Source organism: Chelonia mydas, chromosome 3 (assembly GCF_015237465.2).
Source record: "Chelonia mydas isolate rCheMyd1 chromosome 3, rCheMyd1.pri.v2, whole genome shotgun sequence".
In the NCBI taxonomy this organism is placed as follows: domain Eukaryota; kingdom Metazoa; phylum Chordata; order Testudines; family Cheloniidae; genus Chelonia; species Chelonia mydas.
In genome coordinates this window covers 178,251,445-178,274,661 of record NC_057851.1, presented here as the reverse complement: position 1 = coordinate 178,274,661, position 23,217 = coordinate 178,251,445, and the positions used below count along the sequence as shown (strand labels likewise).

At 43.7% G+C, this 23,217-nt stretch overlaps 1 protein-coding gene across 2 annotated transcripts in view; it reads right to left on the bottom strand.

Moving 5' to 3' along the window:
• EML6 (EMAP like 6) overlaps positions 1-23,217 on the bottom strand; it is a 329,709-nt gene that overhangs the window by 249,202 nt on the left and 57,290 nt on the right. For both annotated transcript variants that reach the window (XM_043543860.1, XM_037895940.2), the window contains exons 4-7: positions 19,510-19,608; positions 16,555-16,623; positions 12,486-12,671; positions 8,272-8,407 (exon numbers count right to left, since the gene is read on the bottom strand). In XM_043543860.1, the coding sequence (XP_043399795.1) occupies positions 8,272-8,407; positions 12,486-12,671; positions 16,555-16,623; positions 19,510-19,608 (490 nt within the window). The remainder of the gene's footprint in view (positions 1-8,271; positions 8,408-12,485; positions 12,672-16,554; positions 16,624-19,509; positions 19,609-23,217) is intronic.

Below are 23,217 nucleotides of genomic sequence, written 5' to 3'. Positions count from 1 at the left end.
TAACTATATACAACAAGAGAAAAACAAACTTGCTAAGCAACAGCTAAGGGAAGTTCCAGCCACCGTCACTGGCAGTAAGAAGGAACTGAGAGGGTGGCGGGTCGGCAGGGCTCTATATTGGGTGCCATGAAGGCGTGACTCCAAAGGGCACCCAGGCTGACCCAATGGATGCTGCTAGGGGAAAAATCTTCTGGCCAACGTGCACATGCGTGAGCACACACCTGATTGCAATGGACATGCACTCGAAGAAGAATCCACATTAGAACTGGGGTCAACTCTGGTAAGCTTATTAGTATGCGTGTAGGTTATTTTATAGTTTTCAATATGCTTCCTCTGTAATGCTTTTTATCTTAAGAATAAAGTAGGTTTGCATAGGAAGTGCTGTTTGGTAACATATCTGTAACAATTACACCTGTTAACAGTCTCTGAAGAGAAAGCAAGCAAGTATCCTTAGTCAACCTGTCTGTGATGGGAAACACACAGTGACACCAGGGAACTGTGTGACCTGAAAATGCCATGGTCAGAAGGGAGACAGACTTGTGTCTCCACCCAAGAGAGGCAACAGCTGAAGAGCTGGAAGCCTGAGATTGGGTGCCTGGGCTGGACCACTGGCGGGAAATACAGGTGCAATTGCCCTGAACTGTGACAGTGGCATTTCTACCATGGAAAAGTTTTGCTATACTGCAGGAAGGGGCTGGCTGGTCAGTTAGTATGTGCAAGAAAATTTACAAATTCCTGATAGCACTCTAGTACTAAAACAATTGTAAGTCCAGCAGTGGGCCGCCTCTGCAAACTGCTTAGGAAAGAAACAAAGGGAGGCGGGAGGTGGTGTGGGGGAGAAATTGGGACTACTCACATACTTAGTGTTTAGCACATGCTTAAATGAACCAGGGCCACATAGAAGATAGCTGAAGCCATCATGGAATTTCCAGAGTTCTGAAGAATCCCAAGACCTTGACAGGGATGTAGACTACTTTTATGGGGCTGCTCAACCACTTAAAGTTAAGCATGTGTTTTACTGGATCAGAGTCTACCTGCACTATCAACAAAGTGAAACAGACAAGAATCCTGATGTCTAAAGTGCTCTCTGGCAGAGCTCCAGTGATCAGAGTTCTCGAAGAACAAGATATGGAAAGGTTAATTAAATGAAATCTGTAGCTAGCAAACAGAATGGATCAGCAGTGGGTCACAATACAGGAACCAAAGAAAGGGCTAGAGATGGAAGAAGGGACAAAGGAGGCAGGTGAGAGAAGCATCACATTGAAAGGATACAGTGGAGAGAGAAAACAGAAAAGAGGGCATGAGAAGACAGACAACAAAGGGTAGGGACAGAGAGAGGTAAGACCACAGGTTGCTTGGATTTTATGATCTGTAACCGTTTTCATGCCCTAAATTAATATTTTAAGAGTCTGTCTATTGTTAGAAAGCAGTTTTCACAGATACATTTCTTCTTACTTAATCTAAATGATTATGCACGTGGACAGAACCCCTTTTCAACACAAAGCACTTTCTTTCTATAGAATAGCTGTAGCATAATTCAGTATTTACTGGCTTGCTTAAGTAAGATTTCTAATCTTTGTCACTGCCATCTCAGTGCAGAGTGACAAAATCTCTTCTGGTTTTGGAAAAACAAATTTAAAACATGAGTGGTTCAAATGCTATTTTATCTGAACCCCAAAAGCTCAGGAGAGAAAGGGTTAGGTAAATGTTTCTAGTTTTAGCTTATTGCTACTTAGAAGTCACTTAATTTGTTATTTACTAATAAAAAGAATTATGTTAACATTCACATTTATCTTTAAGTGGAAATTGAGCTCATTATTTGCTCTGAAAATGGAATTTTGTACTAATTAGTCTTGTCTTGTAAGGAGATAGTAAGAATTAGCATTGATAGTCTACATCCCTGTCATTTTGCTGTTGGTATATAATTTTCTTCTGAACTTAGTTGCTCTCCTGTAAGTGTTCTGTATCCTTTAACATTTAACAGATGGTAGAAGTAATGGCATCAAATAAATATAATTTAATAGCAACTCTAATGTGAGTTTTCTTCCTTTTAGCAAAGGAAGCAAAATAGCTTAACTTACTCCAAGATGAAAATGCATTCTTTAGACCACCTGCAGAAGGACAGTAAGATGGTCTTTGCAGATAGCACATTAGGAATAGATGACCTTTATAAATAAATTACAGCTTCTTAATTTTATTTATTATTTTGAAGCAATAATTTTCTGCAGAAAATTCTCTTAACTCGGCAAATTCAGAGACACAACAGACACCTGCCAGAAAGTTCACGAGCAGCAAGCAGAGTACAGGATAGAAATGTATTATTCCTATACTGGACTTTCCAAAATATGAAGGGTGCTTCACAGGGCCACTACAAGGGGAAACAAAGAGGCTGAATGTTTATGTGTGTGCACTGTAATAGCCAGCAACGGTTTCTATGTACAGGTCTACATATAGGTCATTCTTACTTTTATTAGAAACAGACTGCATGAGGGGCTGTTCCCAGCCAGAATATAGTAATGCTTCACCATAGTTTTAGCATTTGGTGGTTATTCTGTTTTTTTTCTTCATGTCAGAGTTTGGCCTTCTTGAATTCTCAGGACCAGATCTGTCAAAGGGGTCAGGACTTACCCACTCCTCTTTTTTTTTTCCTCCACAATTTTTTAGAAAGTGTTTCTTGGAATTGGGTGCTTCAGAAATGGATCATAAACTGATATAAATACAGTTTCTACAGATTATTTCTGTGGAAATGAACATTAGTCATTAAAATGCTGGCTGCCAAAAATGCATGAAACCAGAATTGTATCAGCAAACAAACTTTGCTGTCAGGGTCCATTTGAGAGCTTTGAAGGCTAGAAAGTATGCATACAGAGCTCTAAGAACTAGACGGGAACTTTGAGAACATGCTAAGGGGACTTGCCTAACCATATAGCAGTGACTGGAGGCATTTTGCTTGTCAGAAGCGTGTCTAGATATACTTTTTACATATAGATATACATTTTACAAGTGTCAGGATGAACAACATACCTGGTTGAAGTAAAATAAAGAAATAACAAACAAACACACTCACCAGTTGTTACAAGATAAAATTTCAGAAAATAGAAAGGGTATTGACATTGATGATAACTATATGGTTTCTAAGAAAAAAATTGTTATCCTTTTTACTGGCCTGCTGATAATTCCAATATTAATGTTAATATAGAAGGTGATTCTGAACATGTAAATTAAGAGCCGGAGGAGTACATGTCAGTTGTTTGTCCCAACAGGCTCCCTTAATCAAAATGGAATTATATATCTTCCAGAAGACAAAATGGCCTCACTTTCAGAGATATTGTATAACTATAGTTACCACTGGCCTCAACAGAAACTATGGGTGCTCATCATCTATGCAAATCAGGTCATAAATCTATGGTTTAAAAATTAAAGGAGAGGAGTATGGCATATGGAGCTTTAATAATTGTGGCAACACACTGTGGTTGCAGCACCTTTCAGGTGTGGAACTTTCTGAGATGTAGAGTTTAAAAGATTGTCAACTGGTAACTGTTGCAGTTAGAGTTGGCTGAAGACAACCTAAGAATGAAGTTGGTCTGAACGCAGTTTGCAAAGATCATTTCACTGCACTGAATTATTTTGTTCTTTATTTTTTGTTCTGCTCCAATTAAATTATTGTAATCAAAGTTTTAAAGGTATAATTGGTTTCCAGAGCGATAAGATATTGGGTGGAGACATTTTGCCACCATCAGGCAGAATATCTCCAATAAAATTGTGGGAAGCATATTTAGATGCAAGAAATACTATTGTCAAAATTTTCAAAAGCAGCCTCTAATTTGTAGTGGACCTCAATTTTTGTGTGTGTACTCACCGTGCTGAGTATCCACAGCTCCCTATCAGTCTAATAGGGTTTTCATGTGCTCAACCTCTATGAATATCAGACTCCAGTGGTCTCAAATTGGGAACCCAAAATTAAAGTTCACTTTTTAAAATGTAGATCTGTACATTTAAAAAAAAATTTAGTGTGTTCCCTCCGTCACCAGATGTGATACCTCAAGATGAATGGAGTGCTTTGTGCAGAAGTCCCATAGACAGATGGCCTACTGACACAGGGCCAAAGATAGGGCCCCTCCCTGCTTGTAGATATAGAACATGGCCACATTATTGTCTGTCAGGACTTGCACCACCTGACCTGACAGCTGGGGAAGGAACACTTGGCAAGCTAAGAGTACTGCCCTGAGCTTCCTGACGTTTATGTTCAGGGACTTCTTCTTGGAACCAGAGGCCCCAAGTCCTGAGATTGTTGAGGTGGACTCCCCACCCAAGTTCTAACACATTCAAGATTAAAGCTACTGATGCTTGAGGGGTAACAAAGGGCAGCCCCATCATTACCGATCTTGGGTCTTTCCACCACTCCAGGGAGGTGAGGACTAGGGGAGAAACCACAGAATCCAAGTGTTGTCTGCTCAAGGAATATACTGATGCTAACCATATCTGGAGGGGTCTGAAGTGCAGTCTTGCAACTTGAACCATGTAAGTACATGCCATCATGTGCCCCAGTAGCTTGAGACAACCCAAGCTGCCATAATCCGGTAAACCATGACACTGGATATCAGGTCCGACATGGTCTGGAATCGGGGCTGTGGCAGGAAGGCCCTGTCTTGGGTCGAGTTGAGAGCTGCCCCAATAAATTCTATTCCCTGAGCCGGGCCAAGAGTTGATTTCCATTCGTTTATCAGCAGGCCCAGCACTTGGAAGGTGGCTTGGACTGTGCTAATGCTGTTCTGAACTTGAGCCTGTGACTGATCTTTGATCAGCCATCATCAAGGTATGGGTAGATGCCTCACCGTCTGAGGAAGGCTGCTACTACCACCATACACTTCATGATAACCCCGGGGGCCGCTGATAGGCCGAAGGGAAGAGCGGTGAATTGGTAGTGGTGCTGAGTCACGACAAACCTGAGAACTCTTCTGTGACTACAGAAGATAGAAATGTGAAAGTATCCATCCTTTAAGTCAACGGCAGCATACCAGTCTCCGGGATCCAGGGAGGTATCTGTTGAGGCAACGCAGGTCCAGAATGGGCTGGAGGCCCCCTTTGGCCTTTGAGATTAGGAAATATCAGGATTAAAACCCCTTTCCTCTCAAGTCTTGTGGAACCTCCTCCACAGCCCCCATTTGTAGGAGGTATTGCACCTCCTGGATAAGGAGTTGCTCATGAGAAGGGTCCCTGAAGAGGCCTGGGAATGGGGGTGTGGGAGAGAAGGGATAAAAACTGAAGGGTATAGCCGATTGTCATTGTACTTAGAACCCAACGGTCCAAAGTTATGTATGACTATGCTGGGCTGAAATGGGACAGACAGTCCAAAAATAAAAGGGGAGACGGATCTGAAGTGGTGACAGTATAGCGCCTTCTGGCATACCTTCAAAAGGCCTGCTTGAACTCCCCAGAGTACCTCTGAGACCTCTGCCAATTATAACCTCTCCCTTTTCTTTTGTAGGGCTCTTGTCTTGGAGACACCGAGAAACAAGGAGGCTGCTGGGGCCTAAAGTGCTTCCTGGAAACTGATGGAGCATAAAGGCCTAAGGATCATAGGGCGGCCCTTCAGTCCTTCAGGCTGTGAAGTCTCATGTCTGTCTGCTCTGAAAATAGAGAGGAGCCTTTGAAGGAGAGGTCCTGGATGGACTGTTGGACCTCATGAGGAAGCCATGAGGACTGGAGCCAAGAACGCCTCGTGGTGACAATAGAGGCCATTATTCTAGCTGCTAAGTCAGCTGCATCCAGAGCTGCCTGGAGAGAGGTTCTGGCCATATTCTTTCCCTCTTCCAAGAGGGCAGTGAACTCCTGCCTTGAATCCTGGGGCAGAGAGTCTTTAAATTTAGCCAGGGCGTCCCACAGATTATAATCTTATCACCCCAGCAAAGCTTGCTGGTTAGAGATATGTAGTTGAACTCTACCTGTCGAATAAACCTTTCTTCCAAAAAGGTCCAGTTTCTTCACCTCTTTTTGTTTAGGGGTAGCGCTCAACTGGCCCTGCCTGTCCCTCTCATTTGCTGCAGACACAATCAGGGACACTGGACGGGGGGTGCAAGTATAAGTGTTCGAACCCACTCGCTGGCACATAATACTTCTTCTCCGCCCTCTTTGAGGTGGGGAGCAAAGAAGGAGGAGTTTGCCACAGGGCCCTGACCAGCCCCATCACAGCCTCATTGATGGGTCAGGCCACCTTGGATGGAGCTGCTGCAGCCATGGTATTGCTAAGGCTGTGTGATGTCTCTTTAAGATCCTCAATTTCCAGACCCAGATTTGCAGCTATCCACTTCAAAAGGTACCAGTGGGCCCTGAAATCATCCTATGGAAGAGGACACCTGGTCCCACGACAGCCTTATCTGGAGAGGATGAGTAGGAGGCTTGCACCAGAGGAGGGGATCCCTCTTCTTCCTCAGCCCCAATGACATCCACCAGAGCCATCTTCTGAACATTGGTACTTGGGTCAGTACTGGAGTCGGGGTCCAGTGATGACTGAGAAGGAGCGAAAGCCTGTCTCTCAGAAACCACTGACTAGGAGCAATGGGAGGGAGGACCTGGTGCCAGGGGAAACCCCAAGGGGTTCCAGTAAGACCACTGCATTGGCAGGTGACATGCTGGCCAGGTGCTGGGGGGTGATCAGTACCAAACGCTGGTGGTGCATAGGTTGGGTACCAGTGGTGAGCCTTAGGTTGCACCTACAGTTCCCTTCAGACTCAGAACAGGAGCCCTCTCTTGGAGACCACAGTGGAACAGTTCCTGATTCTGCCACCATGCAGTGCCGGGGGTCCAGAGACCAGCGGTGGACCAGAGATTATCTGGATGCTGAGATCAGGGTCAGCTAGCCTCTAGAGGGTGTCAGGGGCCCTGGTCCTGGAAGGAGCCTGACGCCCCTTGTTCCTTTCTGCTTCTGGACATTGGAGTTGGAGGGTGTACCAATGGAGTCGGGGGAACTGGGAAAGCAAATGGGTCCCTCACAGCTTGGAAAGCCTCCGGGGTCAATGGAATACTCAGATCACTGGTGCCACAGTTGCTTCTGGGTGTTGGCAGAGGGTCCCACACTGGACTCAATGCTCTAGCCAGAGTCGATGGTGCCATCGTGGGCCTGGGAGTGGAAGAGTGGCCTAGCACAGGTCTCACTGTGCTGCCTTCCCACCCCTTGTCTTTCTTCTGCACCAGCAAGCGCCCTCTGTCAATGCGCTGCTTTTTGTGCTTCTTTCTCTGCACTGGAGATGGTGAACAGTGCTGGGAAGAGCTTGATGCGGGAGGAGCACTTCGCACTCACGCCAAAGTGCTCAGCACCAAATTGTAGTGGCTCTGCTCTGAGGCTGGTCTGAGGGCAGCTTCCCTGAGGATAGCCTTCAGCCTAATGTCTGTCTTTTTTAGTGCAGGATTTGAAGTCCCGACAGATCTGGCAATTGACCTTCACATGAGTTTCCCCCAAGCACTTCAAGCAGCTGGAGTGTGGGTCACTCACAAGCATAGGTTTGCCACAGGATGCACAAGGTTTGAAGCCTGGAGACTGAGGCATGTCTGGCCCATGGCGCAAAGGAGTCCCTCAACGACAGGAGCTAATTATGTACATTAATTCTAATTTCAAAAACGATATACACTAAACTATGATAACTAAGAATGAAGAGTTAGAGTCCAAAAAACACTGGGAAGAAAATTTTGCCGAAGCAAGAAGGGTCATTCCAGCAACAGTCAAGGGCGGTAAGAAGGAATTGAGAGGGTGCATAGCCAGTAGCGCCCCTTATACCAGCACACGAGTGCATGGCTCCAGCAGGCACTAGAGCTGGCCCAATGGATACCCCTAAGGGAAAAATCTCCAGCGTGTGCTGGAGGGTGTGCGCATACCTAACATGGAATGGACATGAACAAGCACTCGAAGAAAAATATTGAACATTAAGAGTGATAATGACAGGCTTCCCCTCTCTTGTGCTCAGAAAGCATGAGTAACCTCAGTCTGACACTTTTGTGATGAGTGTACCTTTGTAGATCATGTTCTGAACTTCCACAGTATGGAAAAAAGATGACAAAGCACCCTTCTATTTTTACTATGGAATATGAAAGCTGCTCAAAGATATTAAAAAAGACTATTGTCAAACAAAATAATTCAGTTTAAAAATCTGTATATAGTCTATCCGATCTGGTAAAATTCAACAGTATGCACAGGCATTAACACTTTATATTGTATTAAAATGTAACATCCATTATCCAAATATATCAAAATCCACTCACAAATAATTGTATTACCTTTGTATCCTTGTTCCGTCTCCCTGAGATCAATTTTAGTTATTGGCTTGAAATCGGTGTCCCATAACCGAATACAACCATCTCTCCCACCAGTGGCAAAACCTTCCTCACAACCATACATACTAAAAATTCCAGCCTGTTAATCAATAGTATAATAGTTTTGAAAGTTAATAATAATTTAAACATAAAAACAAATCCAAGTGTGTTTGAGTATGCTCTTCTTAAAGGCCAAACTGTTAAGAACTGTTAGATAATACTGTTTAAAAGATAAGATGCTCTCCACTCAGAAAACAAACCAAACACACAGGTGACAGTTTATTTCAAGTGCTATCTTACCAATCCATTGATTGTGAATTATAATGGAAGTTTTTGTATAAATGTCATACACATAGCATAGACACTCACAATAAATTGTCACCCAGAATAAACAAAAACAAGCAAACAATTGATACAAATATTCTTACAGGTGCAGAGATGGCTCAGACAACGTTTCATGAATTCAGTTCAGACATCATTTGGAATCTGATGTAAACTGAAAGAGTGTGAATTTCATTTTTTGTTGGCACAAAAAGTATCTACTGTAGTTTGAATTGCTTTTTCACTTTTAAAAAAGGCAAAATTTATGGATTACCATGTTCTTCTACATTACAATAGTTTTACAGTACTTGTTAGAATGCTTACTAATGTATCACCCACCTTGTCTCTACTGTAATATCTTTTATTGGACCAACTTCTGTTGGTGAGAGAGTCAAGGTTTCAAGCTTACATAGAGCTCTTCATGAGGTTTGGGAAACTTAAATCAGAGTGTCACAACTAAGTACAAGATGGAACAGGTTGTTTAGCATAAGTAGTTAACACATATTTCAAGGGATCATTCAAGATGAAGTGGCCGTTAGTAGGTTATAGATTGTTGTAATAAGCCATAAATCCAATCTCTCTATTCAGTCCATGATTTTTAGTGTCTACCAAAGTTATAAATTTAAGCTTCTAGACTCAACTTTTGAAAGTGTTATGCAGGTTTCCTTTGAGGATGAGGACTGAGAGGTCAAATATAAAGCGATTGCTTTGTGAAAAGTGTTCAGCCACAGGTGAAGTGACGTTTTTGTCTTTTATCATTTTTCTGTGTAAGTTCACCCACATAGTTGTTATTGGGGCATTTAGTGTACTAAATGAGGTACACCACATGTTATGAAAGGCATGTGTAGGGCCCATGGATCTTGAAAGGTGTGTTGTGGGATTTTTTTTATCATTGTAGTAGTGGAAGATATGTCTGCAAGTTTTGCATCTGTTGTTCTGGCAGGGTCTGGTGCCACTTTGAGTTGGTATGTCCTGGTCTGTGGGGAGCTTGTGTGTGATGAGGAGGTTGGAGAGGTTGGGAGGTTATTTGAAGTCCAGAAGAATGGGTCTGTACCTATTGGGTTCCAGGAAGTGGGCGGGCAGGAGCCTGCCCACTGCTTAAGGACCCCCACCCCAGCCTAAGGGGAGGATCTACAGGACCTGGAAACCAATTTTTTCTGGGGGACAACTAATGAAATAACAGGGACAGGAGTGCAGTCAAAGGGTCAAAAGAAGGAAGCCTGACGGGGACACCGAGCAGAGAACCCCGGACAGCACCCACTGCTCCTCAAAGGCATCAAGAGAGCCAGTGGACGCCGCCCAGAGGAACTCTGCCCGGATACGTGAAGGGATAGAGGATCGGAAACAGGCCCCACAGTCACAGGAGTCTCCATTGGCCAACCTCCTCTCCCTGGTTTTATACATGGCCGTTTTAGCCAGGGCCAAGAGGAGGTTGACCAGCAGGTCCCGTGACTTTGTAGAGCCACGGATAGGGAGTGCATAGAGAAGGAGGTGAGGGGAAAAGTGCAGCCAGAAACGTAACAGGATATTTGTGAGGAGCCGGAATAGGGGCCGCAACCTGGCACACTCCAAGTAAATGTGCGCCAGAGTCTCCCTCACGCCGCAGAAGGGGCAGGTGTCTGGGATAGGGGTAAAACGCGCCAAATACACGCCCGTGCTCACGGCTCCATGAAGGAGCCGCCAGCTGATATCCCCGGCGGGTCTCGGGACCAGGGTGGAGTATTGGCTGGCCCACCAGGGCTCCTCACCTTCTAAAGGTGGCAGGAGGTCCCGCCACTTTGTATTGGGGCAGGACGCGAGGGTGAGGAAGTAAAGAGTGTGGAGCACGAGCGTGTATAGGTGTTTCCTTGGCGCAGTCTGGAAACAAACCGGCTGCAAGTCGTGCAGCCAGCTCATGGAGAAGGGGCAGGGGAACCGGTTGGGTCCACAAGAGTGGGTCTGTAACGGGGTGGTCACCTGCTCTTGCCCTGAAGGGCTGAAAAGCCAGCTAGGCTAGAAGCTGGGCTGAGTGGGGAAGTAGCCGCAGCTGGGCCACGCCCCAGTCAGGGCCCAGTTGGTCCTTATAAAGGCTGGGAGCCAGAAGTTCAGGCAGACTCTCTCTGGCTGGAGAGAGAGACAGGCCTGGCTGTGGGGGAACTCACCTGGGGGACCTAGAGTGAGGCAGGGCTGGGGAAAGGCCTCAGGAGCCGGGAAGCCCTAGGCCAGCAACTCCCCAGGCTGCAGGGTCTGGTCCCAGGCCCATATAAGTACTGGGGTTGCAGAGGGGCAGCCTGAGGGTGGGTAAAGGCAGCCAGACCAAACCCCTTGTTTCCTGTCATGATTGGCTTTTACACTGCAGTCCGCCCCAGGGTGCGGGGCTAGATGATGACTGGCAGTAGCCATGACTGAGGCGGTGTGGGCATAGTGGGTGAAGGTTCCCTGGGGTGGGGAGACCCAGGAAATGGGGGCACTGCCAGGGGGGCAGCACCCAAGGCAAGGGCACCAGATCCTGGGAGGGACCAGGGACCAGTGGTAAGGTGGATCACTGGCCTGCGGAGGGTGCTCTGGGCTGGAAATCGAGCTAATTCCCAAGGATGACCAGCAGGAGGCGCCGCCGGGTGAGTCCAAACCCTGACAGGGTCCAGGAAAGATTTATTTCCGGGTGGGGTATGCATTGAATATGGATTGTAGTTGTTTGATAATACCCCATATGGGTTCTAGTGATGGGTGGTAGGTGACAACTAGGGGTGTGTGGTCAGAGGGGGGGTTATTTCTCTTTTGAAGCAGGTTCCCTTGGGGTATTTGGGTGGCTCATTCCATGATGGAACTCAATTTTTGAATATTACTGTGATTCTTCATACAATGTCAGCAAAGCTGTGTTTTTCTTAGGCTCATAACTACTGAAGCTCAGCAACAACTGTATATCGAGACTGTTGTTTCTACCAAGGTTCCAGAAATATAAATCCCCTGGGTAGCTCTTATAGCATAACACTAAGGAAACAATCCCTACCCACATGTTCAGAGAAAACACAGTGGAACACTGTATTCAATACTGTATTCAATACAGTTGTTTCTAGCAGTTTCAAATGTATTGAGGACAAGATGTTAGAAGAATGCTCTGCCTTTACCTTGAGAACAAAAGGAAACATGAACATATGTAATCTAATTAAGGCACTAAAGTTGAATGTTTAGGAATATGAAATAAACATTTACAGTAGTAAAATATGCCTCTGCTATTTTTTTAGCTCCAATGTTCATCTACACTGAATAGATTGAGATTTTTGTTTGCTTCAAATTACATTTTTAGTATTTAATGAGAGTTTTTAAAATCATTTCCACGTTATGTGAGCAAGCCAAAGAGAAATTCCACTGTAAAGCAGATTTGCTCATGTTCTTATTGCCTTGGTTACTGAGAAAAACACATAAGATGCTTGTTACGCTTAAGATCTCATTTTTATGAAAATCCTTGGTATGGAATATTGGGAATCCTATTTTAAATAAGACTAGCATATTAAATAAGACTAACATATTAGAATCTATGTTTATACAATTGGTCTATTCAGAACTGAAGGCACCTTAAAAATCTATCAAGATGATACCTTACATTTAAGTCTGTTTGGTGAAATCAGTATCAAAACTACACACAAACGAACAACAGCAGCAGTTCTGTCAGTAGAACAAGATACTGTAGCTAATACTTAAATACCTACATAATCAGAGTATAAAGTGAACAATTCATAAAGTCTTAGTGAACACTATACATTCTATTACGATTTGACACAGATTAGAATCTTTTGAAATATTACAGATCCATTACAGTTCTTCAATTCAGTGAACAAGGTTAATTTTCATAAGTTAGAATTAAAAACATAACTTACACTGTGAGCTCCTTGAATTGTGCGGACTAAGTTTAGCCCTTTCCAAACATAGATGTCTCCATTTAAAGCACCAGAGTACGTGACATCTTCTTTTGCACATGCTAAGCAAAGGATAGTTTGGAGATCTCCTGTTTTGCCAAATATTCCTCTTTTTGCTGTCAGTGCATTTCCACACAATGTCCAAAACTATGAAATGTAAATGATACATGAAGAGAAGTCTCTGCAGCATTTTTGGTTTTGACATCAGTTTGCAGATCTTACAGACATCTCTACATATTGTTCAGTAACTGAGCTAGACACTTATATGGCTCTTGCCTCTTAACTGACTGTTCCATCATGCCACGAACAACTTATAAAGAATGGAAAACTACCACAGTAGATCTTAAGATCACATACACAATGTGATAGTTAAATTTTTTGTGTGTATATGTATTAAACTGAAAAATAACTCATGCTGTTTTATTATTGTTACCCTCATTCTTCTAATAACCTCACCCTCACTTTGTCTGTCACCTTTTCATGCGTGATATATAATAGAATGGAATCTTCTTAAACAAGGGACTTGTCTTGTTTGTTTGCAGAGCTCCATACATAACTATGGGCTGTAGAAATAAAAAATAAGACCAAGTCCTGAGGTCTTCTCTTAGTACTTACTCATGTAAAATTCCCATCAAGTTTGCCTGAATGAGGATCAAGTAAGACTCTGAGAATTTAGCCCAACAGTAGTGTGTGCTGATAGGAAGTCATGAAAGACAAGATTATGAGCCATTTATAACCATTAGATTGTAATCTGAGACAAATTAAGAACATGCTTTGAGCATTTTTTAACAAAATTCAGATCTTGATATGAACTTCCTTAGAGTTGAAAGTGTTTGGATCAAGGATTTTGGTTTGGGGCCCATCTCCAATTTCCATATCTTTTCAACATAGGCCTAATTACAGGTGTGGAAGGGGAATATTTTCCACACAGCTTTCAAACTTGGGGAACACTATACTGCCCCCCCCACCTAATTTTTGGTTGGCTGTAGAGGGAGAAAGGGGAGGCAGCAAATTATACCTAGTTTAAGACTCATTAGAACTCATAACTGCTGCCCCACTAACAACAGTTTAGCAAAATAATTCAGTAGGAGGTGGCATATCCAGTGCAGCCTCCACCCCAGCAGGGGATATTGATGTGGACACAGCAGCAAAATGAAGACAAACACATGCATGGAATAAAGCAGCAGGCTGCAACTTTTATTAAACTTTAACAAAAGGGATGGGCCCTACTTGTCCATCACCCATATTCTCCTATACCATATAACCCATAACGTAGTGTGGCTCTCTTCAGCCTACCCCCAGGACTCAGCTCTGTCTGAGTCCCAGCACCCTCCCCCATGAATGGGACAGAAGATGCAGCAGGGTGGGGACCTCAGCCTATGAGGGCCACAAGATCTGCCTCTATCACATGAGCCCAAGGCCCGTCACCAAAATCCAAGATCTTTTACCTCTTGGAGCCATTCATTTTATTCTCTTAGCCACAGTAGAAACTGGCTGCAAGTTGTGACAAATAAACACCATCATTCCAGTAACTCAGTCAGGCAGTAAGAGCATTCCTATTTAACCCACTGTGGCTTGAAGATGCTGCAAGGATGGCAAAAGACTCTCTGGTCCTCTCCCAATTGGCCCATGGAAGAAAAAATTCCTTCCTGACTCCCTAAATAGGCAATCAGCTAGACCCGCAGCACCTGTCTGGCTGGGTTCCCATTCCTACTTCGAATGGGTAGGCTGGGCTGCTGGAATGGAGCTGGAAGAGGCTCCACATTGTCCCTGCACCAGATAAATCTTGGGAGCTGGGGAATGTTGGCCAATCTGCACCTCTCTCCTCCAGCTGGCAAATGGGTGCCTCCCAGGGGGAGGAACTTCCTATTGTCCCTTGCTGAGTGTCCTTGCTACTGGGACTATCCCCATTTCAGCACTTACCCTACCGACTTCCCTGCCCATTGATGTGGGTGGCCAGCATTTCTGACTAGGCAGGAGGTAGCAGCTGTGATTCCTGCCTACAGCAAGTTCAGCGACAGACTCAACTCCATTCCAGCCTGGGGCCCTCTGGCCAAGTGTCTGTGGGACACAGATTGCCAGGACTGAGTGTCTACAGAAGAGAGAACTCAGACTCTGCTCTTCCTCCTGTACCACTTAGGGATAATTTTATATGTGGCAAGTCACCTTTGCCAAGACTTTTGCTAAACTTAGGCACCTAACTACATATGTAGGAAGCTAAATTAACCTGATCCTGCAAAGTAATTAATAAGAAAAATAAGAATAACACCTACCTCTTACACAGTGTTTTTAAGTGTAGACCTCAAAGCTCTTCACAATCTTTTAAATGTATTTAAAAGCCAGTGGTACTTATTCATCTGAAATTGCATGCAGGCTTTGAGAAATGTGGAAGGTTGCAGGTGTGGCTTTGATACCCAGCCTAGCCATTCAGCAAAAAGCTCAGCTGCAGTACACTTCAGAAATAGTTTGGGTTGCTTGACTAGAGAGAAGCTCAGAGAAAAGACTACACTCTCCCCATTTCTTCCTCCCCAAATATTAATCTTGATTCTACAAACACAGAGTAAATACCCTATAGTATAGAGCTGGAGAAGCTATTTATTTTATCTACCTCTAAGTTCAAGCAGAGATCCCATCCCTCTAAACTTAAGATATAGTATGGACTACTGTTTGTACATCTTTTGATGGGAATCCAACACCTAATCCTCAAAGATTTCAACACACAGTTTTATGGCATGCCTTAATCTATATCTGTTTGTTTGGATGGTTAATTATGACCATTTTAACAAAGCACGGGTGCTAACTAAAGATAGGTTTTTGAGAAGCAGCTTGCAGAACACAGCAAATGGCATAACTACTGCCAAAACCACCCCACAGTTTTGAAAATCGTGTCAGTTTAGCGTTCAAACTTCTCAGCCACCAGAGCTAGAAAGATTAGCAAGTTTCCTAAAACTTCTGTTTAAAATTTTTCCCACCCCTAATCATGGGAAATAATTGCCATCTGGTAGAGATGCGTCTCAAAGACAGGGGAAAACAGAAAACTTTGGCCAAGTGAGGGACTTCCCTCCAGCTTTGCATAAACCCAAGGAGGTTTTATCCAAAATATGAACCTTTTGGGGGGGATTTTCATTTTGCTTTCAATTTTACTTAAATTTTGGTCCCATTTAAGTTTTAATACTAGGCAACAAAGTAAGGCAACAGGAAGGTAATTTACAAATATGTATTTAGGTCCACATGTGCCTCCTGTGCAAAATTGTGGGAAGGAACAAATACTGGAGCTGTGGAGTACTCAGGTTCTCTCCTCAGTTCCATGAGATCAGAGGTACAGGGAGCTGGGCCAAAAAATGGAGTGGAAAACCAAGGATCTCTAAGAAATCTGACTCCCAAAGCTGCAGAGGATGTCTAGCAGCATGGAGTGACTCCTCTCATACCTTCTCTGTAGTCTCTGTCCAGACTGTGGCTGAGCAGTTAGGATCCCTATCTCATTCATAAGAACATAACATAAGAATGTCCATACTGGGTCAGACCAATGGTCCATCTAGCCCAGTATCCTGTCTTCTGACAGTGACCAATGCCAGGTACTTCAGAGGGCATGAACAAAACAGGTAATCATCAAGTGATCCATGGTTCTGCAATTTTCTTAGCCTCAGTGAGTGAATCAATCCTTTCAGATCTTTTCAATGATGCCTTATTGAGATTTAACTAGGAAGAGATAACTGAAGATGTTGGTGAGCAGTTTGGTGGAATAGAGAGGGCAGAAGCCCAAAATGGGAGTGAGTATTGGTAAATATTAAGGCATTAAATGTTTATACTTTGCTTGATAAGCTGTCCTGCACTGCAATCACTTCATATTTCTGAAAGTTTCCCTCATCATCTCGAATTGGCTGCAAACCTAGAAAACTGGATAGTGTTCATGGGCATTGGGGGTGCCAGGATGCCACCTACTGAAAGAAAATAGGCAAGCAGTTCAGGACATCGGATGACTTCATAAACATTAACAAATGAAAATATAAAAGCAACAAAACCAATTTACCTTTATATGTTTCACTCCACAGCTAACGATTCTGTTTGGCTGATATGGATCCCAGGAAATATCAAAAATCTGTTAAAAATATTCAAAGATGTTACTTTGAATTATAAACCAGTTGAATCTGCCATATATTTAATTTACTTTTGCACATTTTTAAATGCAGTTCTATCGCTCAGTATTTGATTAAATTAACAGCATAATGATTAGGTGAATATAATGCTGTATGACATGAATGACAAGTATAACTATAGCTAGACTGAGGGATAATGCAGACATGTGCTTGCAGGCTTCCACATACAGCTCTGCCAGCAGATCTTATTCATAACTTGCAACAACCCACCTATTCTAGTCCCAGAGAAAATTTACTGTGCCAAACTGGGGAAAATAAAGTGCAAGTTGTGTGATGTGAGCTAATGTCCCTCAAAAGTTAAGAGGAGAGACCATTACTCATCTTCACTCATTATCTATGGGAAAAGGTATACCCAGGTCAGGTTAGGCAATACTAACCCAATATGCCATCTTATGTAATGCAGCTAAAGTGGTAATATACACAGAAATTTACATAATAAAATTACATTAGTCATTTTGGCAAGCAATATATATTTTTGTATATAATACAAAGTAAGCATATTTCAAAATTAAGGACTATATCCCACATTTTTTACTCAGAACTCCTGTTGAGGTCAATGGGAACTTAGTCTCAGTAATAACTGCACAATCAGGCCCTCAGGGAAATATTGTATAAAGCTTGAAAATAAAGAGTTTATACTATGGCCCAAACTTTCAAGAGTGCCTCAGTTTTTGGTTCTCCATCTTTAGATACTTTACAGGGGCCTGAATTTCAGAAAACACCGAGCAGCCAACCTCTGAAATTCAGGCCCTTTTATGGTGTCTCAATTTGAGTACCCAAAAATTGAGGCACCCAAATCACTAGTTTCTTTTTAAAATGTAGACTAGTGATATTCAGACCTCAGAGGTTCAGGAGCCAAACTAGCAATCAACATTACCCAAAAGAGCCACAGTAGTGTGAATTGTTTCATTTACTATACACATACACACACACACACACAAACCCCTTGCCTAATTTCTCCATTTTGATTCAAAGCACAGTAGCTACTCCAGTCAGTTAACAAGTATTTTATCATGTTAAGTATGCAACCAGTCATTTAGTATAATAAACACTGTCTTTCAAAATATAAAATGTAAATCTTCTTTATAAAAAGTTGTGATTTTGAAGTATTTTCTAAGTACTATACTTCTTAAAATATGTAAATGACAGACTGCAGCAATGTCTTATGACCCTCACACCAGAAAAGACTTTTTCCATAACTGATGTTCTTCAAGATGTGTTGCTCATGTCCATTCAATTTAGGTGTGTATGCTCACCACATGCACCGGTGCCAGAAGTTTTTTCCCTCAGCACTATCTGTAGGGGACTGGCTCCAGCGCCCCCTGGAGTGGCGCGAACATGCCGTGGTATATAGGGCACTGCCAGTTCCCCCCTCCTCAGTTCCTTCTTGAGTTGTCTGGCATGGGACCTTGCTCACACCCAGTCTTATCCTTTCCCTTGCGGGAGGTTGGAGACCAGCCTCGCCCCACCTTCTTGGCCTTCCTGGTCGGAGCCATGGATGGGGAATGATGGTGGCCAGTGGACAGTCCCAATGGGGCACTGCGTACTGAGGTCATGGTACTCGGCGCCGAGTTGGAGCGTTGCTCTGGTGCCAGGGTGAGAGCCAACTCCATAAGGCACGTTCTTAAACAAATATTGCACTTCTTCTTAGTCCTTGGCTTGGAGGACTTGCAAATTTTGCACTTCTCACTAACGTGTCCTTCGCCCAAGCAACGCAGACAACTGCTGTGTGGTTCACTAGCGGGCATGGGCCTCTTGCAGCGATCACAGAACTAAAGCCTGGGGACTGGGGCATGCCCCATCCCGAGGCAAAGTCCCATTCGGGATCTACGAAGTCTCTAACTATAGCTAAGGGATTTACAAACACTAACAGAAAACTATATACACTTTAATACAAGAGATAGCTAGTTCGTACGAACGAGCAGCAACAGCACTAGCTGAAGCAGCAACAGTTCCAGCACCATCACTGGAGACAAGAAGGAACTGAGGCTGAGGGGAACCGGCGGTGCCCTGTATACCGCAGCTTGTGTGTGCCACCCCAGGGGGCACCAGAGCCAGTCCCCTATGGATACTGCTGAGGGAAATACTTCCAGCATTGGTATATGTGGCAACCACACACACCTAAGTTGAATGGACATGAGCAACACATCTCGAAGAAGAACAAAAACATTCAACCACTAGAATTTAGGATCAGATTAGACAATCCCCTGCCAAACACCCTTTTACTTTCGCTGTGGGGAGGGCTTGAAGGGCTAAGTGTTGAAACACTTCGATCATGGCTTAGAGAAACAGAGCCTGAAACAGCTCCCTTTGAAGTCAGTAGCGAAACTCCCACAGACATCAATGGGAGTTGCATCAGACCCTAAAAGAGTAATTTTGAAAAACGAATAAAAACATTAATCTTGATATGTTAGAAATATAGTACACAACAGTGAAGCACTGAACTCACCCAACTCACAAACACAGTACATACAGACAGTATAAACACATATTGTTTTGTTCTGTTGCCACTATTTATGTATATTCTATCATGTGAAATATTCACAGATATACCATGCATAGTAAAATATATATGCACAGTGGAAAGATTCATTTATCTTAATGATCATATGTGTGTGTGTTTGTGTGGTTTTTTTTTTTTTTGACTGGTGGTGAAATTGCTTTGACATTTCCTAATTTTGGGCAATATTCTCCACTCAGATCCACTTGATGGACCTTGCTGTGCACTAACTTAATGAAAAAATAATACAATTTAGAAACAAAAATGTTACAGAAGTTATTGGGAAATGCTCCAGACAAAATTCAGATAATTCCTTCTATATGATTACCCTATCTGAATGGCCAGTAGCTGTTGCTAGTAGTTTTCCTTTCTTCCAATCCCAAATACATACTGTATTTTTGGCATCCAGTCCCACTGAGGCTAAACACTAAGGGGGGAAAAAAAAGCATCTAGTTAATTGAAGATCAGCCCAAAATAAGTCTTTCAATTGAGCATAGTATGTGTACAAATCTGACTCAAATTAAAACTAAATTGCTAAAGATACCATCAAGATATCCATGTTAAAAATGTATTTATTATTAGGACATGCCAAAAATTCTAGTCTTTTCTAGAAGCTTGAAATTAATTACCTGACTTTTAAATGTACCAAACATAGGCTAAATTCATCAGAAGATCTGAAGCACTTGCTTCAGTAGCACAACAATCTGGCATTCACATCTTACTGACCTGTTATTAAAAATAAATGGGTGATTAAAACACTCCTCTCCCACCACCCACACCACCACATTTCATTATGTCTATGGTGCTCATTTTTGTGGACATTTCTAGTAGCATTTTATAACTATAATTTACCCTTTAATTTTCAATTTTGTTTTTGAAAGAATGCATAATTAATTATTTTAAAAGCTTAATACAAATAAATGAACTGCCCTCTCCCAAGAAACAAAAGAAAGCAAAAATCCCTTTTTGTCCAGGCTATGGGCTATAAACAAACAGACGAAGAAGAGATGTTTAAGATATAAATTAGCATACCAAGTCTCTTCAAACTTTGCCTAATTTCACACGTCCTTATGAGGATGCAGGAACATAGAAATTTTCCTGTTGGATAACACCAGTGGTTCATCTGGTTCAGTATCCTGCCTCTCCACCCAGTCGGCGGGGGAAGGGTGCAGGTGGGTCCACCCCCGGCCATAGAAGTGCCGGGTAATCGGAGGATGGCTTAGAGACCCTTGCTCCAAGCGGAAGGAATAATCCTCGGTGCATACACCCTCAGTCATAGTATGACTGAGCATAGGAGGAGAACTTAGGGTTTCTCGCTCTGCCCGGGACGGGGCTTTGGATTTGGTGTATGGACCCTCAGTGGTAGAAGACCGAGTAATATGGAGGGAGGCTTAGCGTCCTGCCCTCCAGCCCGGGAGGGAGTGAGCATTGTAAGCCCCAGTGCTGGTGTGGGCAGCGTGAAATCTCCCGTGATTAAAAGACCTTCGGAGTGGTACTAAAGGTTTGTGATAATATGTTCAGGAAACAGAAGGGTACAGCTGCGGACTCGGGAGTCCCACAGTCGTGGGCAATGGCATAAACAGTGGGGTCCCAGGAGGCTGGGGGACTGGGTGCCCATGCCACGGGGGAGGCAGCAAAGGGGGACGGGACCCTCTTACCTCTTGCAAAGGGGTGGGTGGGGAACTCTCCCAGCTGGAGAGGGCTCTCACCAAAGTGGGATACAATCCCTGGGGTTCTGTGGCGGAGCTTCAGAGGGGCGTGCTTACTTGGCAGGATTTACTAGACTTGTATGCCGAGTATGAAAAGCAAAAGGGTAAAAACCTAGGGGCAGCTGTGGGCTCAGTATGGACTGCAGCAGCCATGTGGTATCAAATGTTGTCGGGACAGAAAGAGGAGTTGGGGAGAAGGGAAGAGACGTGTACCCGACAACTAGTGGAAATTGAGCAACTAAAAGCGCAAATCACTAATCAGGCAGCAACCCAAGCCTACACCCAAGAAAAGTTGAAAGTACTGGTCCTTCAGGGGCTTGTCAAAGATTTGACCATTGGTGCTCAGCATACGCCACAGCAGCAGCGTGACTGACATGAAAAGGAAATTGAACAGTTAAAACATCAGTTGGCCGTATGTTCAGTCCAGGTGGCGAGCCTCAGGGGGGATGATTCGGATTGTAGAACTGATCAATGAAATTGTTTTTAATTGTTCACTTATATTAATATAACTTCATAAGCAAAGTTTTTATGAATGAAACAACATTCATTCATGAAACCGGTTACCCCAATAACTGGCTAATTGAGTTTCACTTTCAATCCAATTGCTGCTTAAATCACTCAAACTTACACTTTTTCAACATTCTAACTTCTGCTCACTGTTTGTCATTCATTATAGTTGTCTATATTGTAACTTCTGTTCACTGTTTGCCATTCCTTACACTTGTCCATATTGTAACTCAAACTCCATTTTAAAATGCTCACTCCATTTTGTAAAAGCTTGCTGCAACCTTCATTTTTGCAAAACCCTGCTGTAATCTTATTAGCTTAGTTTAGATGTGTGAATGAGGTATGTATGGATGATGGCATCAACCTCCAGCCCCAGCCTGTCCTGATGAAATAAAGTATAAACACCAATGGCTGAAGATGCAGACAACATCTGCAAGAGAACTGGAGGTCCTGGTGATGTAAAGGAACTATGACGTGATTGGAATAACAGAGACTTGGTGGGATAACTCACATGACTGGAGTACAGTCATGGATGGTTATAAACTGTTCAGGAAGGACAGGCAGGGCAGAAAAGGTGGGGGAGTAGCACTGTATGTAAGGGAGCAGTATGACTGCTCAGAGCTCCGGTACGAAACTGTGGAAAAACCTGAGTGTCTCTGGATTAAGTTTAGAAGTGTGTGCAACAAGAGTGATGTCGTGGTGGGAGTCTGCTATAGACCACCGGACCAGGGGGATGAGGTGGATGAGGCTTTCTTCCGGCAACTCACGGAAGCTACTAGATCGCATGCCCTGATTCTCATGGGTGACTTTAATTTTCCTGATATCTGCTGGGAGAGCAATACAGCGGTGCATAGACAATCCAGGAAGTTTTTGGAAAGAGTAGGGGACAATTTCCTGGCGCAAGTGCTAGGGGAGCCAACTAGGGGGGGTGCTTTTCTTGACCTGCTGCTCACAAACCGGGTAGAATTAGTGGGGGAAGCAAAAGTGGATGGGAATCTGGGAGGCAGTGACCATGAGTTGGTTGAGTTCAGGATCCTGACGCAGGGAAGAAAGGTAAGCAGCAGGATACGGACCCTGGACTTCAGGAAAGCAGACTTCGACTCCCTCAGGGAACAGATGGCCAGGATCCCTTGGGGGACTAACATGAAGGGGAAGGGAGTCCAGGAGAGCTGGCTGTATTTCAAGGAATCCCTGTTGAGGTTACAGGGACAAACCATCCCGATGAGTCGAAAGAATAGTAAATATGGCAGGCGACCAGCTTGGCTTAATGGTGAAATCCTAGCGGATCTTAAACATAAAAAAGAAGCTTACAAGAAGTGGAAGGTTGGACATATGACCAGGGAAGAGTATAAAAATATTGCTCGGGCATGTAGGAATGAAATCAGGAGGGCCAAATCACACCTGGAGCTGCAGCTAGCAAGAGATGTCAAGAGTAACAAGAAGGGTTTCTTCAGGTATGTTGGCAACAAGAAGAAAGTCAAGGAAAGTGTGGGCCCCTTACTGAATGAGGGAGGCAACCTAGTGACAGAGGATGTGGAAAAAGCTAATGTACTCAATGCTTTTTTTGCCTCTGTTTTCACTAACAAGGTCAGCTCCCAGACTGCTGCGCTGGGCATCACAAAATGGGGAAGAGATGGCCAGCCCTCTGTGGAGATAGAGGTGGTTAGGGACTATTTAGAAAAGCTGGACGTGCACAAGTCCATGGGGCCGGACGAGTTGCATCCGAGAGTGCTGAAGGAATTGGCGGCTGTGATTGCAGAGCCCTTGGCCATTATCTTTGAAAACTCGTGGCGAACGGGGGAAGTCCCGGATGACTGGAA